General features: G+C 47.0%; 2 protein-coding genes across 2 annotated transcripts in view; both read left to right on the top strand.

Annotated features, from left to right (window-relative positions):
- The window catches only part of LOC119766132, a 29528-nt gene extending 29330 nt beyond the window's left edge, over positions 1–198 (top strand). The window contains exon 2 of the mRNA XM_038250532.1: positions 47–198. Within this exon, the coding sequence (XP_038106460.1) occupies positions 47–198 (152 nt within the window). The remainder of the gene's footprint in view (positions 1–46) is intronic.
- A 1040-nt stretch (positions 199–1238) lies between these two features.
- LOC119766131 lies at positions 1239–11694 on the top strand. The gene is made up of 3 exons (XM_038250531.1): positions 1239–2244; positions 2291–3851; positions 9390–11694. The coding sequence occupies exons 1-3, from the start codon at positions 1239–1241 to the stop codon at positions 11692–11694; spliced, it is 4872 nt and encodes a 1623-aa protein (XP_038106459.1).
- The last annotated feature ends 4185 nt before the right edge of the window (positions 11695–15879 follow it).

The raw sequence follows: 15879 nt of genomic DNA, 5'->3' as shown, positions 1-15879 counted from the left end.
ACACACTTGGTTACAAAGATAATCAACTCCCCATGGTCTCGCTCAGACGTATGGCTCGCGATCCTATCGCACCCGGAACGATGCCTCCAATCGTGTGCCAATTTGCCCTCGTTTGCCGTCGTTTTCGTGAAGGGACCTGGTGCTGCTGATGCCGTCGCGTGCCACACGCTGGACAAGCTGTTCCACCACGTCAAATAACCTTTCCTCAAAAGCGCTCTCTCTCCTTCCCCCACCTCCTTTGTTTCCCTTCCATGAGTTTATCCGTGAATCCCCACCCCTCCTGAAAGTGAATTTGTGAAAATAGTTCATCAATCAAACCTATCCTCGCTAAATCATTCATCCTGCCTCGATTTTCCCTTGAATCCGATCCCTTATTTCCCGTGAATCCATCCTTCCTGAAAGTCTGTTGCTGAATACTGCGGTTGCTGATCAAATTGTTGCTGATGATGTCTGCTGTTGTTGCTGATGACGTTTTGCTGCTGCTGCTGATGACGGTTGCTGATATCGCTGTTTTACGGATGCTGCTGTTGCTGGTGAGGTCGGCCGATGTTGTCGATGACTGTTGTTCCTGTCGGCGATGTCGTAAGCTACCGTTTTTGCGGTAGTGCTGGTACTACCGTGCTGGATGCAGAGGCGCTATCAATGGCCGTAACTTACTAAGATAGTTGTGTTTCTTTTTGTTTGATTGATTTAATCCTAGACGGCCCATATTTCAAGAAAAGTGAATTCAATAATTAGTTATAAGATATGCTTCTCAAATCCTAGTTGTAATTTTCGTGTGGTGGGTATGGCAGTTGGGTTTCCTCTGAAGTCAATTTGCAGTTGGTTCTACGATGTTGAATAGTGGATCCGTTCACAACACCCCTTCAAATTCATTCATTCCACGTGCGGTCATCAATGTCCTCGGCCAGCCTGGAATCCCAGCATCGCGGATCGTAGTCTGCAAGGCGAACGCTGAAAAGTACTACGGTGAGTAAAACAGCCTTAACAATGATATTATGGACGCAAAGTTGTCGGATGAGCAGAAGGACGAGAACACAGCACGATTCTTGGACTTCGAGCAGCTCTACGACGAGGTGCTGGAGAAGATCGTTGAGCTCACAGCACCACCGAATCGTGTCCAAGCGGTCGTCCCTGCCGGACAGGCTGGTCAGCAGGTGATTGTCCAGCAGACGCCGTTGCGTGCACCGATTCCAACGTTTGACGGCCAGTACGAGAACTGACCGAAGTTCAAGTCGATGTTCCTGGAGCTGATGAAGAACTCGCCAGACTCGGACGCCATCAAGCTGCACTACTTGGACAAGTCTCTGGTGGGTGCGGCGACGGGCATGATCGACACGAAGACGCTTCAGGACAACAACTATGCGCACGCGTGGGAGATCCTCGAGGACCGGTACGAGAACCAACGCCTGATCATCGACATCCACATCAACGGAATCTTGCAGCTAAAAAGGATGGCGAAGAAGTCGTCAAAGGAGCTGCGAGAGCTGTACGAGGAGTGTTCGAGACACGTTGAGAACTTACGGTACCACAAGCAGGAGCTGCTGGGTGTATCTGAGTTATTCGTCGTCAACATTCTGTCGTCTTGCTTGGATCGTGAGACTCGTGAGCAGTGGGAAGCTACCGTTAAGAAGGGTGAACTCCCGAAGTATGCGCAGACGATCGAATTCCTGAAGCAGCGGTGCGCCATCTTGGAACGGTGCGAGCTAGCTGCCCCTGCGTCGTCTGCTGCCCGGTCGGCAGTTCCCAAGGCGGTGCAGTCCTCGAAGCCATCGGCGAAGATCACTTCGGCAGCCGCGACATCCAACGAGGCGGAGTGCGATCTGTGTGACGGGTCTCACGCGAACTACAAGTGTGGCTCGTTCCGCGGCATGAGTGCAGCGGAGAGATGGGCTAAGGTGCGTGAAGCGAGGCTGTGCTATAACTGCTTGCGCAAGGGTCACCGAGCCGGACAGTATCCGTCGGACCGATCCTTCAAGTGCGGCGAGAAGCACCACAGCTTGTTGCACCAGGAGAAGAACCAGCAGCAAACCAAGCCGAAGCCAGAAGCGGCTCCGGTATCAGCGAAGGTGCCATCGGCAGTGTCATCCGCCAGCGTGAAGGCTGGTCCCAGTGGCACGGGTGCGCCGGAAGTGAACGACGAGAACGAGCAGCAGGCAAAGTCGTGTTTCAGCAGCGGAGCGCTGAAGTCACCGCAGCAGGTTCTGCTGCAGACAGCCATCATCAACGTGGCGGACAAGGCCGGCAGGTTCCATCCGTGCCGCACGTTTTATTGGATTCTGGTTCCCAGGCGCACATTTTGTCGGAGGCGATGGCTCGAACCCTCGGCCTTACCTTCGAAAGTGCAACATGACGGTCATTGGAGCCAACGCAGTGAAGACGCAAGCAAAGAAGGGAGTCAACTTTACCTTCTCGTCGAGGTACTGTCAGTTCCAAGACAACATCTCGTGCCTGATTTCGGACAAGCCCACGGGACGGATCCCGTCGGCAAGAATCGAGACAGCTGCTTGGCACATCCCGAGCGACGTGTTCCTGGCAGACCCGAAGTTCAGCGAGCCGCACGAGATCGACCTGGTCATGGCGTCGAACTACGTGTGGGACTTGCTGCGAACGGATCGAGTGAAACTGGCGTACGGTACCGTGACTCTGCGTGAAACTGATCTGGGCTGGATCGTGACCGGCGTGTACGACCCGTTCCAGCAGCTGAGTTGCCAAGTCGTCCACTCGAACATCACGCTGAAGGATCAGCTGAACAACGCCATCGAGAAGTTCTGGCTGGTCGAAGAACTTGCAGACAAGCAACTGCAAACCAACGAAGAACAGGAAGTGGAAGAGCACTTTCGCGGCACCCACGGCCGTGACGAAAGTGGCCGCTTCGTCGTCCAGTTGCCATTCAAGGACACGGTTCTTGAGCTGGGAGACAACCGAGTCCAGGCGTTGAGGAGATTCAACCTGCTGGAGTGCCGTCTGTCGCGCAACCCGGAACTCCGAGAACAGTACACGGCGTTCGTCGAAGAGTACGAGGCGCTGGGACACTGCAAGGAGATTTATGAGCAACAAGATCCACCAGAAGTTTGTAAGTACTACCTGCCGCACCACGCTGTGCTCAAACCGTCCAGTTCGTCCACGAAGCTGCGGGTGGTTTTCGACGCCAGCGCCAAGGCCGGCAAGTACTCCCTGAACGATGTGCTGAAGGTGGGATCGACCGTCCAGAACGACCTGTTCTCCATCGTTCTCCGGTTCCGTCGTCATCCGGTCGCATTCACCACCGACGTGGTGAAGATGTATCGGCAGGTGCGGGTGCATCCGAGCGATACGCCGTACCAACGAATCTTCTGGAGGAAGGACCCGAACGAGCGCTTGCGAGTGCTTGAGCTGAACACCGTGACCTACGGAACGGCGAGCGCCCCGTTCCTCGCGACGCGGTGTCTGGTGGAGCAGGCGGAGTCGGCGAAAGGCCGGTTCCCAGCAGCCGCCAAGATCGTGATCGAGGACATGTATGTCGACGACATGCTGTCCGGCGCCAGCAACGAGAAGGAAGCAGTGAAACTTGTGCTGGAAGTGAAGAAGATCATGGAAGAGGGAGGTTTCCCAGTGAAAAAGTGGTGCTCTAACTCAGAGCAAGTGTTGAAGTGTGTGCCTGAAGAAGATCGGGAGAAGCCGAAACCAATCGAAGAGTACAGTGCGAACGAAGCCATCAAGGCTCTGGGTGTCCTGTGGGACCCACACGAGGATGAGTTTCATTTTGTGAACTGTTTGGAAGAGTGCGACGACAAACCAGTCTCGAAGACGAAAGTGTTTTCGGACATCCTTAACCTGGCCATGGTCTTCGTTTCGTACATACACTTAAGGTACTTAAGGAAATGTATTTGGCTGCCAAAATTCGGAATCTTGACCGATTTTGGATGTCTTGGCCGCAAATGAAAGGTTAGAATGTCTACTTTGCGATTCCGACTGGCAGAACCGGTTTTGGGCGCTGTGGCCACCGGGAACCTGCTACAACCGAAAAAAGTCCTTTTTGAGGCCCCGACTTTGAGGACCTGTATCTCCGGAACGATAACACATAGCGGGTTGCTTCCAGTTGCATTTGACGGGTAATAACCTCAACTTTAAGCTCCCGTAGAGATGATTTGTCAAAAGTGGACACCGGTTCCGTTAACCCGGAACATCCGAAAAACATGATTTTTTCAGCTTTTGTTATAAAATCAACACATTAGTCAATTTTTTCAACCGGATTTTTTGTAAACATTACATTCCTATACTATATACTACCCCTGACTGTTTGGGATCGTTCCGGCCAACTGTGACCAATCCGGAACCGGTTCTAGGGTACCACCAAAACGGTTCCAATAATGGTATCGCTAGAAACCCGTCATGTTGCATATCAAACTTCATGAAATTGAAAATTATGACCATCTGAGGTCATGCCGATATCCTCTGACCCAACCTGGTCACTCCGGAACCAGTTACCGATGGCCACTGGGGGACACTTCCGGAGTATGCAGGAAAGCATATCATGCGACATATCAAACGTCATGAAATTAAAAATTATGGCCATCTGAGGTCATTCCGATATCTTCTGACTCGCCCTGGTCACGCCGGAACCGGTTACCGGTGGCCACTGGGGGACACTTCCGGAGTATGCAGGAAAGCATATCATGCGACATATCAAACGTCATGAAATTAAAAATTATGACCATCTGAGGTCATGCCGATATCCTCTGACCCAACATGGTCACTCCGGAACCGGTTACCGGTGGCCACTGGGGAACACTGCCGGAGTATGCAAAGAACCCTTCCATGCGACGTATCAAACTTCATGAAATTGAAAATTATGACCATCTGAGGTCATGCCAATATCCTATGACCCAACTTGGTCACGCTGGAACCGGTTACCGGAGGCCACTGGGGGACACTGCCGGAGTATGCAGGGAAGCATACCATGCGACATATCAAACTTCATGAAATTGAAAATTATGACCATCTGAGGTCATGCCGATATCCTCTGACCCAACCTGGTCACTCCGGAACCGGTTACCGGTGGCCACTGGGGAACACTGCCGGAGTATGCAAAGAACCCTACCATGCGACGTATCAAACTTCATGAAATATAAAATTATGACCATCTAAGGTCATGCCAATGTCCTATGACCCAACCTGGTCACGCCGGAATCGGTTACCGGTGGACACGGGGGGACACTTACGGAGTATGCAAGGAAGCATATCATGCGACATATCAAACTTCATGAAATATAAAATTATGACCATCTAAGGTCATGCCAATATCCTATGACCCAACCTGGTCACGTCGGAACCGGTTACCGGTGGCCACTGGGGGACACTTCCGGAGTATGCAGGGAAGCATATCATGCGACATATCAAACTTCATGAAATTGAAAATTATGACCATCTGAGGTCATGCCAATATCCTCTGACTCACTCTGGTCACGCCGGAACCGGTTAACGGTGGCCACTGGGGGACAATTCTGGAGTATGCAAGGAAGCATATCATGAGACATATCAAACCTCATGAAATTGCAAATTATGACCACCAAAGGTCTTGCCCACGTTTTTTAATCCAACCTGGCCACTGGGAGACAATTTGTGGTGGCGATGTCCTCCGGCCCATCCTAATTAATTTGGAACCGAAAATGGGTTGGGAATGGAGGAAATTTGTGAAACATGCAAAGAACCAAGTTTGAAGTTTCTTCTCGAACCTAAGATTTAAAAGGTTTTAATGAGGAGAGCACCAAATCCTTTTCATTTTCCAAAGAACCTTCCATCCCAGAGTTCGGACTGACGACCTTTGGATTGGGAGTCCAACCGCCGCCAGCGACTCCACCGGAGCAGGCTTGGTTTGGAGTGTTGATTGTAATTAAAGCAGGGAGAAAACTGGAATGATCAAATGACCGTACAACAACTGAGGCTGGAACCGACGTTCTACTTCCCCATCCGATAGAAGGCGTGATGACACATTACTCGTCACAAGAAATGTGGACGCAATCACACTAGCAGCTACACAACCGAGCCCGATTACCATTCCGGAACCATTTAATTGATGGTGGTTTTAATTTTCTGTAGTAGATAAATTTAGTTGAACCTTCCAAAATTACCTAACTTACAGACCCTCCGGAAGTGTCCCCAGTGGCAACCCGTATCCGGTTCCGGAGTGACCAAGTTGGGTCATAGGATATCGGCATGACCTTAGATGATGATAATTTTTAATTTCATGATGTTTGATACGTCGCATGATATGTTTCCTTGAATTCTCCGGAAGTGTCCCCCACTGGCACCGGTAACCGGTTACGAAGTGACCAGGTTGGGTCAGAGGATATCGGCATGACCTTAGATCAGTGGCCCTCAGCCAGCTGATCATCGCGGGCTTATTTGGAAATTTGCCCCAGAGTCGTAGGCAACATGTAAAATATAAATAAAAAATAAGTTGTAGAGTAGAATAGTTTGAAATTAAATTTTTGACAAACAACTTAATTTTTGACAACTTAGAAATTGTCACCAATTATACATAATCAATTGAAAAAAAATCAACATTCTTCATAAATTTTTCTCATGTTTTAAAATATAAATGTTGTACAATTCGACAATATTTCACTTTAAAAAAAAATATTTTTTTGTTATATTTATATTAGCTTTTTTTTGTTTATAATTATTTTCTTGGTTTTGCGAACACATTTGGTTTGATTGTTCCATTTAAGCTTTGAATGTTTTGAACATTTTTTCAATGATTTTTTGAGTGAATTTTGAAGAAACAGTAATAAGTTTTGAATTATCCGTATGTTATAGGAAAAAATCATATTTATTGAAATTTAGAAGTTTATTTTGGTTCGAAAAATTTGTATTATTGAACAAGATAAAAAAGTGTTTTTTCAATGATTTTGAAATTTTTTAAGATCTTTTCGTACGAAGTACAGTTTTCTCGTTTCATTTTGAATCAAAGATTCGGGCACAAAAAAATCAAAAATATAATCAAATTGAATTTTTATGTTCTGTCGATTTTTTAGGATAACAAAATTGAACCAAAAAATATTAGCTCGGAATTCATATTTTATAATTTCCTTATTCAATATTTCTAACAAGTTTTAGTCAGAAAGTGATCTGATGTTTAGAACTGTTTGATATTTATTTATTCTTAGTATTTTTAGCAACGTGATTCCCAGATAATACAAAGTTTTTGTCACACTATCACATTCATAATTTTATATTTTTAAAGGAATGAATGTTTCATATTCATTATTTCCAAATTTAGAAATTTAATCGCTTTATAAATTCTACAGGAAAATAAGGCACCACTAGTTTAATACTTCCCATGACCTTATAAATATTATAGAAATCAGAAATCAATTATGGTTATTTCGTCAAAAAAACATATTTTTTTTTTAAAGAAACTTAGTTCATGATTTCTCTAGCGAACTTCATATGAGAACGCAAAGTGGGCCGGATTCCAAAATAATTTCAAAACCATCCCGAAGGCCGTACAGAAGACCTCGGTTAGCCACATACGGCCCGCAGGCCGAATTTTGGTGACCACCGCCTTATATGGTTATAATTTTCAAATTCATGAAGTTTGATACGTCGCATGATATGCTTCTCTGCATACTCCGGAAGTGTCCCCCAGTGGCCTCCGGTTCCGGCGTGACCAGGTTGGGTCATAGGATATTGGCATGACCTTAGATGGTTATAATTTTCTATTTCATGAAGTTTGATATGTCGCATGATATGCTTCCTTGCATACTCCGTAAGTGTCCCCCCGTGTCCACCGGTAACTGGTTCCGGAGGGACCAGGTTGGGTCAGAGGATATTGGCATGACCTTAGATAGTCATAATTTTCTATTTCATGACGTTTGATACGTCGCATGGTAGGGTTCTTTGCATACTCCAGAAGTGTCAACCAGTGGCCACCGGTAACCGGTTCCGGAGTGACCAGGTTGGGTCATAGGATATTGGCATGACCTCAGATGGTCATAATTTTCAATTTCATGAAGTTTGATACGTCGCATGGTAGGGTTCTTTGCATACTCCGGAAGTGTCCCCCCATGTCCACCGGTAACCGGTTCCGGCGTGACCAGGTTGGGTCATAGGATATTGGCATGACCTTAGATAGTCATAATTTTCTTTTTCATGACGTTTGATACGTCGCATGGTAGGGTTCTTTGCATACTCCGGAAGTGTCAACCAGTGGCCACCGGTAACCGGTTCCGGAGTGACCAGGTTGGGTCATAGGATATTGGCATGACCTCAGATGGTCATAATTTTCAATTTCATGAAGTTTGATACGTCGCATGGTAGGGTTCTTTGCATACTCCGGAAGTGTCCCCCAGTGGCCACCGGTAACCGGTTCCGGCGTGACCAGGTTGGGTCATAGGATATTGGCATGTCCTTAGATGGTCATAATTTTCTATTTCATGAAGTTTGATACGTCGCATGGTAGGGTTCTTTGCATACTCCGGCAATGTTCCCCAGTGACCACCGGTAACCGGTTCCGGAGTGACCAGGTTGGGTCAGAGGATATCGGCATGACCTCAGATGGTCATAATTTTCAATTTCATGAAGTTTGATATGTCGCATGATATGCTTCCCTGCATACTCCGGAAGTGTCCCCCAGTGGCCACCGGTAACCGGTTCCGGAGTGACCAGGGTGAGTCAGAGGATATCGGAATGACTTCAGATGGTCATAATTTTCAATTTCATGAAGTTTGATATGCAACATGACGGGTTCCTAGCGATACCATTATTGGAACCGTTTTGGTGGTACCCTAGAACCGGTTCCGGATTGGCCACAGTTGGCCGGAACGATCCCAAACAGTCAGGGGTAGTATATAGTATAGGAATGTAATGATTTACAAAAAATCCGGTTGAAAAAATCATGTTTTTCGGATGTTCCGGGTTAACGGAACCGGTGTCCACTTTTGACAAATCATCTCTACGGGAGCTTAAAGTTGAGGTTATTACCCGTCAAATGCAACTGGAAGCAACCCGCTATGTGTTATCGTTCCGGAGATACAGGTCCTCAAAGTCGGGGCCTCAAAAAGGACTTTTTTCGGTTGTAGCAGGTTCCCGGTGGCCACATTGCCCAAAACCGGTTCTGCCAGTCGGAATCACAAAGTAGACATTCTAACCTTTCATTTGCGGCCAAGACATCCAAAATCGGTCAAGGTTCCGAATTTTGGCAGCCAAAAACATTTCTGGGTCATATAGACCCGAGTACCATAAGTGTGACTTTTTTCTGGGGGGCACTTCCGGTGGCCACCGGAAGTCCATTTTTGGCTCAAATGTGTGTCTTGGTAAGATGCACAAAGTCATAAAATTTCAGCTCTGTAAGTGCCAAAGGTCAAAAGTTACGATAACTTTTATCATGCTCTTGGGTCATATAGACCCGAAGACCATGCCCGGGTTAAAGTGTTTGACCCACTGGGCTTCGTAGCCCCAGTCATCGTGCTGGCCAAAGTGTTCATGCAGAAGTTGTGGGCCAGCAAGATGGACTGGGCTACCGAACTAAACGAAGAGCTTCTGTGTGAGTGGTTCGAGATTCGAGAGTCTCTAACAGCACTGAACGATATTCGTGTGCCGCGATGCGTCGTGGTGCCCAACACGGTTCTGCACGAGCTGCACGGGTTTGCTGACGCGTCGACCGTTGCCTACGGGGCCAACGTCTACCTGCGGTGCGTCCGCGGGAATGGGTCGGCCGAGGCCAACCTGTTGTGCGCGAAATCCCGAGTGGCTCCGCTGAAGAAGCTGTCCGTGCCGAACCTGGAGCTGTGTGCAGCGCTGTTGCTTGCGCGGCTCGTCGTGAAGGTCATCGAAACACTGGATCTGGAGCTGTCCGTCATCGAGCTGTATTCGGACAGCCAGATTGTGCTCGCATGGCTGAAGAAAGATCTGAATCTCCTGGAGACCTTCGTGCGCAACCGCGTCATCCAAATCCTCAACCTCACAGGTAAGTTCCGATGGAATTACGTGAGGTCAGCCGACAATCCGGCAGACATCGTCTTTCGAGGGATGAGTCCCAAACTCTTGAGTCGGTGTCCGAAGTGGTGGAAGGGGCTTCTACCGCTGACGAGCGCTGCCTACGTTCCTGAAGAACCCCCCGAACTCGAGGACGACGAGCTGCCAGGGCTGGTAGCCATCGTCTACAAAGTCACCGTCGTCGAGGAGATGCCGGTGTTCAAACGGTTCGGCGAGTTTCGGAAACTCCAGCGCGTGATCTGCTACGTGCGCAGATTCGTCCAGAACTGCAGGAACAAGAAGTCTGGACAACCAAGGACAACGTGCACCTACGTGACAGTTCCTGAAACGAGAGCGGCGTTTAAGTCCATCATCTGGTCGATTCAAATGGCAGCCTTACCAGATGAGTTTTATTTAGCGAAGACCGAACAAGCATCCAGCCAGCTCGCGAGCCTGGCACCAATCGTTGACGAGGACGGTCTGCTGAGAATCGGCGGACGTCTGGAACATTCGAGCCTCCCGTACGAGGCCAAGCATCCCGTGATCCTGCTTCGTCATCACGTGACTACGTTGCTGGTCCGAGCGCTGCATGTGGAGAACCTGCATGTCGGCCCCTCCGGACTCCTGGCCATCGTTCGACAGCAGTACTGGCCGCTGAAGGCGCGCAACGTAGTGCGCGACGTGACCCGCAAGTGCCTGCAGTGCTTCAAGGCCAACCCACGCAGGATTGAACAGTTCATGGAACAGCTTCCGGCGGAACGAGTGAACGTTGCCGCCCCCTTCGAGTACACCGGCGTGAACTACGCTGGACCTGTAACGGTGAAACAAGGCAAGTACAGACCCAAACTTACCAAAGCCTACATCGCCGTGTTCGTTTGTCTGGTCACCAAGAACATCCACCTGGAATTGGTGTCAGACTTGACAACCGAGGCCTTCTTGGCCGCCCTGGATCGCTTCGTCAACCGACGAGGCATGGTGCGCAAGATCTTTTCCGACAACGCGACAAATTTCGTCGGGGCGTCACGATCTTTGCGCGAAATGCACGAGCTCTTCAAGCAGGACCTCCTAAAGCGTGGAATCAAGGATTTGCTCGTGCCCAAAGCCATCGAGTGGAGCTTCATCCCGCCCAGGGCTCCCAACTTCGGCGGATTGTGGGAGGCGGGCGTAAAGAGCGTCAAGACACACCTGAAAAGAACGCTGCAGAACGCGGTGCTTACCTTCGAAGAATTTGCTACCATCTTGACGCACGTTGAAGCGGTCTTGAACTCTCGGCCGCTCTTCAGCTTGTCGGACAGCCCCGGAGATCCTCTTCCGATAACTCCGGCGCATCTTCAACTCGGCAGGCCGCTGCGTCCTGTCGCCAAGCCCTCCCGTAGCGGTGTCGCGGACAACCGTCTGAACCGCTGGGAGTACCTAGACAAGCTTCGTGAGTGCTTCTGGGGCCGCTGGTCCAGAGAGTACTTAACGAGTCTGCAGAATCGTGCGAAGTGGACCAAGAAATCGCACAACCTGCAGCCCGGAATGCTAGTCCTTCTCGTCGAAGACAACCTCCCGTCGCAGACCTGGAAGGTCGGCATCATCGTCGAGACTTACCCCGGAATGGACGCGCTGGTGCGTGTCGTGGACGTGAAGACCGGTTCTGGAGCGGTCTTCAAACGGTCGGTTTCCAAACTGGCACCCTTGCCGACCGTGGACAACGACCGTCTTCTGGAGCGTTTCGGTACTTCGGAGTAGCTTCGGAGAATGCAGCCGCGGGGGAGAATGTCGGATAACTTCCGTCCTCCGCGAATTCTTGATGACAAGTGAAAAAACCAGCTCGATCGGCAACACTGGTTGCTGCGATCGACACCCCAACGCGACACCCCTCGTCGCCGCCTGCGACGACGCAAGAAACGATCGAGAAGGTGGGAATTGGCGCGCAACGGATGCGCGCGCAAAGAAAGCAGAAGAAGGAGAGAGAGAGAGAGAGAGAGAGAGAGAGAGAGAGAGAGAGAGAGAGAGAGAAGTGGAAAATTTTCACTCCAGTTCGCGACGCGTGCAAGTGAAGACGTGTTCTTGTAAATACTGATCGGAATAAACGTTTTTTGGTAGGAAAAGTGAATTCCAAAAGTGTTTTCGATCACCCGGAGAAAAATCCCTTATACAGTCCACCCGAAGATCTAGTTGGGAGATTTGGCCCCAACAAAATAAAACATTCAAAATTTATCTAAAATTTTGCATTGACTGTTTTTTTTTAAGATATGAAGGACAATAGCATATAGGACCTTTTTTTCAAAAAAAAAAAAAACTCTTGTTTTGTTGTCGCTTCTCGTTTATGTAGATATTTTCAAAGAAATTTGTCTAGCTTTTCTAGTTGTGGCATATATTAAAATATACAGAAGAAATTTATTTATAAAACACTTATTTAATTTGAATGACATTGAAAATTTAAATTTGAACTTTTTTTAAATAAAAAAAAACAATTTTAATTTCTTTTAAGTTATTTAAAAATTGTCGTCCTTGTTTAGATTGAAGTGTAGATTGTCACCAATTATTATTATTGAGCTTGAAAACATATAAAATATTATGAAAACATACATTTTATGACTGCTTCAAAAATTTCCCGGGATCCCGGGAATTCCCGGGATTTCAAAAATATTTTCCCGTTTCCCGGGAAATTCAAAACCCGGGAAAATTGGACGCCCTAGCGATAACTTAAAAAAATCAGCGATGACCTATACATGCCTGGGTATTAAAATTTTCGTAATTGAAAGACGCAACTTTTGGTTTCCAGATATGTATAGGTCATCGCTGATTTTTTTAAGTAAGGATAAACGCATATATAAGTTTGACATTTCAGTCAAGGTTTCCCAAACTGAGGGGCTACATATTTCAGGGTGTAAAATCACATTAAATTGCTTAGAATGTGTGTGTGTGTGTGTGCAACCAACCAAACGGGACCACGCGGCCACTTCTTACAAATTGAGTTGTTTCCATGTATGTTTTTAGATCTACATTCTATACATGCAAATAACTCGCATAGGCATTTGGAAGGCCTGCCGAGCTTCGGAGACCCATTTCTACGCTGGCTAGCCGAGCGCGAGGCACTTCAGCTTTATCGTCAAGCCCCGCCCTGAAAAACGTTTGCACCAATCGGGTTCAAACGTTATTTAGAACTTCCGAACCCTTGTCAAATGGACAAGGACCCAGCGCGTATATAGTTTGATAGTAACAGTATTCCTAATTCCAGTTATCGCTCAACAAGCCGTGATGGCGTAGTGGTTAGCATTTTTGCTTATCAATCCAAAGGACGAGGGATTGAACCCCGTCACTGGCGACTTAGATTTTTTCGTTCATATTCAGAGTTTCAAGATTAATATTTCCTATACTTTCTCGTTGGGAACAGATGGGATTCGAACCCAGAACCATTCGCTTAGAAAGCGAACACCGTAACCAGTCAGCCACGACCGCTCACCAAAATAAATTGCATAGAATAATTCAATATTTATTTTACACCCAGGCCTTTACACGTAGCTGGATTACTACTTTTTTAGCTGTGTGACCACGTAGGAGCCTGTTCCTAGTCATTCCTGTGGCCGTGCTCTAGGTCGTGTAATTGTCTGGACTCCTGACTGTGTTTGTGTCCATGCGAAACGGAACAACCGGAACAAAATTTTAATTTTAAATGTCCCAGCGCCGACACCTGTTAAATAAGTTCATTTGGTTTATTTACCTTTTAGGTTAAGTTCCGAACTTTTCTCCTTTTATAGAAAAATATAAACATTGAGTGTGTGTTCCTCACATCTTACGTCAATGTACATCGGAGTAAGCGGGAAACACTCAATGTTTACATATTTTTTAAAGAACCCAATAAAAAATATCTATTTTTTATATATCCACAGGTCTTCCACATATGTGATGAGGGCAAAAAGATTTCATTCTTGTGTCCAAATGGTACAATATTTCGTCAACTGGATCTCATCTGTGACTGGTGGTTCAAAGTGGATTGTACAGCAGCGCTAAATCATTACGCTGAAAGTTCTGAAATGCTAACACAAGCCCAGCGCGCAAGAATCCAAAGCAAATATCCAATTCCTCAACCTATCAAGTCTCCTGAACAATTTTCATTAAACATTCAACGCAAGCACGCGTTATTAAATAATCCACTAGGCCCTAATTTAAATGCTCTTGCAATAAACCGACGAATGGACACAAGTGTGGACGAGTCTTTCGAAGCTATTGACCTTGAAGATATTACTTTCAAACGAAACAATGTCAGGAGAAGCGATGTTGGCACCAAAGAATCGTCTGAAGAATTGCAAGCCACTGATGAAACTGCGTCGTTCCTAACCGGCGACAGGAAACAACGGGGGTACAACTATCCACCACCGGAAAAACTTTTCAATCCCGAATTAAAGCCAGCCAAATTTGTTACTTTGAATGACCAGCCTAAAGAGACATCACCCAGGACACCGAAAAAGTTGGACAGTGACATTAGTAGAAAATCTGAAAGCAGAAATGCAATCCCTTCCAATGCGTTACCATTTGTCACCCGTACCACTACGCCTGTTCCAGTTCGGCAGTATACTTTGAAAGCCACCACCGTATCCACTGGCCGAGGCAGCACAACACATGAAACGAGTACGTTAAACCAAAAGTTCGAGCAGAAACCTTTTCTTGACCAGGGCCTAAAACAAAAGACATCTGTCTCTTCCACACCGAGTAGTATGAACTTCAATGTTTATACGACAGCGAGAAAACCGATAACTAAGTCAAAAGATAAGCCTTACTATACTCCTACAATACCAACAATCACCAACAAAGCACTTGCTGAACAAACTACTTCAGCGACATCAGCAGTGCCCTCGAGTGACGCAGCTGAGCACGCCATGGAGATGATGAAAACCTTGCAAAATCTAGATTTTCCGGAGCCTTTGCAGGATTTTCGAACCGGAATTGAAGTACCACCATCTTCTGGACCCAATGTATTGCACTCTTTGGCTCTATATTTTGCAAACGACTCTGGAAACACCTCTACAACTGCGGAAACACCAACTCAGATGAGAACTGAAGAATTCGCACCGAGGAACTATCACCATTCTGTGAGTTCCAGTTTATTAAGCCGAAGAACAATAGACAAATACATTCAGTTGTTTGGTGGACAGACAGCAAGACCTAACGTAGAAAGCTTTGAATATGAATCTCGCATTAATGATGAATCAGGGAACGACCTCGAAGGTCAGTACTCAAGACACCCATTGTTTGGTGAATTTGAATCCATTCAAGTTAGAGAGCTAGCTCAAGTGTTCACTCATGCGCTGTCAGCATACTTACAAGATCCTGATTCATTTAGACGAATATTGTCTGAAATAAGGCCAAAAGCTCCTTCAAAGATAATAATTTCAAATCATTTAGACAATCGTTTAACAAGGGATGATGACATAACTGTGGAAGAAGCCTCTTACCTAGCTGCACGTCTTCAAATAACTCCTGGTCCTGGTAACGTAATGATGGAGAATAAGGAGGTCCTTGAATATTCTGACGTAACATTACCATCAACAGTCAAAAGAGAAACAACAGCAGTTGGATTAGAGGTAACCACCGAAATGCCAAAAAATAAATCCCTTATTAAGGAAACCCCAGCGTCGCAATATATAACCAACAACTTAGAAAAAAGTGCTGCAGCCTATCGAGAGCGTCAAAAACAGAACTCCAGGACAAGCGTTGACTTCAAGAATGAACTTGCTCACGAAGTGAACGAAGAGCTGGGAACGCTGAAACCTCCACTGTTTAGAGCAGGACACATTGAAAATTTTGAAGAAAAATCAGAAAGTAACAATTTTGTACGTCATAATACCCCTATATACGCCACGCGTCCGGCAGAGCTTACAACAACATCCACTGAGGCTACTCCTACCGTTTACTTTGAGTTGCTTCCAC

Source organism: Culex quinquefasciatus, chromosome 2 (assembly GCF_015732765.1).
Source record: "Culex quinquefasciatus strain JHB chromosome 2, VPISU_Cqui_1.0_pri_paternal, whole genome shotgun sequence".
NCBI classification, from domain to species: domain Eukaryota; kingdom Metazoa; phylum Arthropoda; class Insecta; order Diptera; family Culicidae; genus Culex; species Culex quinquefasciatus.
Note: the sequence above shows the minus strand (reverse complement) of the source record. Positions and strands in the feature narration are given on the sequence as shown.

Coding starts and splice junctions, on each gene's coding strand:
- LOC119766131 (XM_038250531.1), top strand. CDS start 1,239: ATGTTCCTGGAGCTGATGAAGAACTCGCCAGACTCGGACGCCATCAAG. Junction 2,245..2,290: donor CAACGTGGCGGACAAGGCCG/GCAGGTTCCATC, acceptor TCTGGTTCCCAG/GCGCACATTTTGTCGGAGGC. Junction 3,852..9,389: donor GTTTCGTACATACACTTAAG/GTACTTAAGGAA, acceptor TGGGTCATATAG/ACCCGAAGACCATGCCCGGG.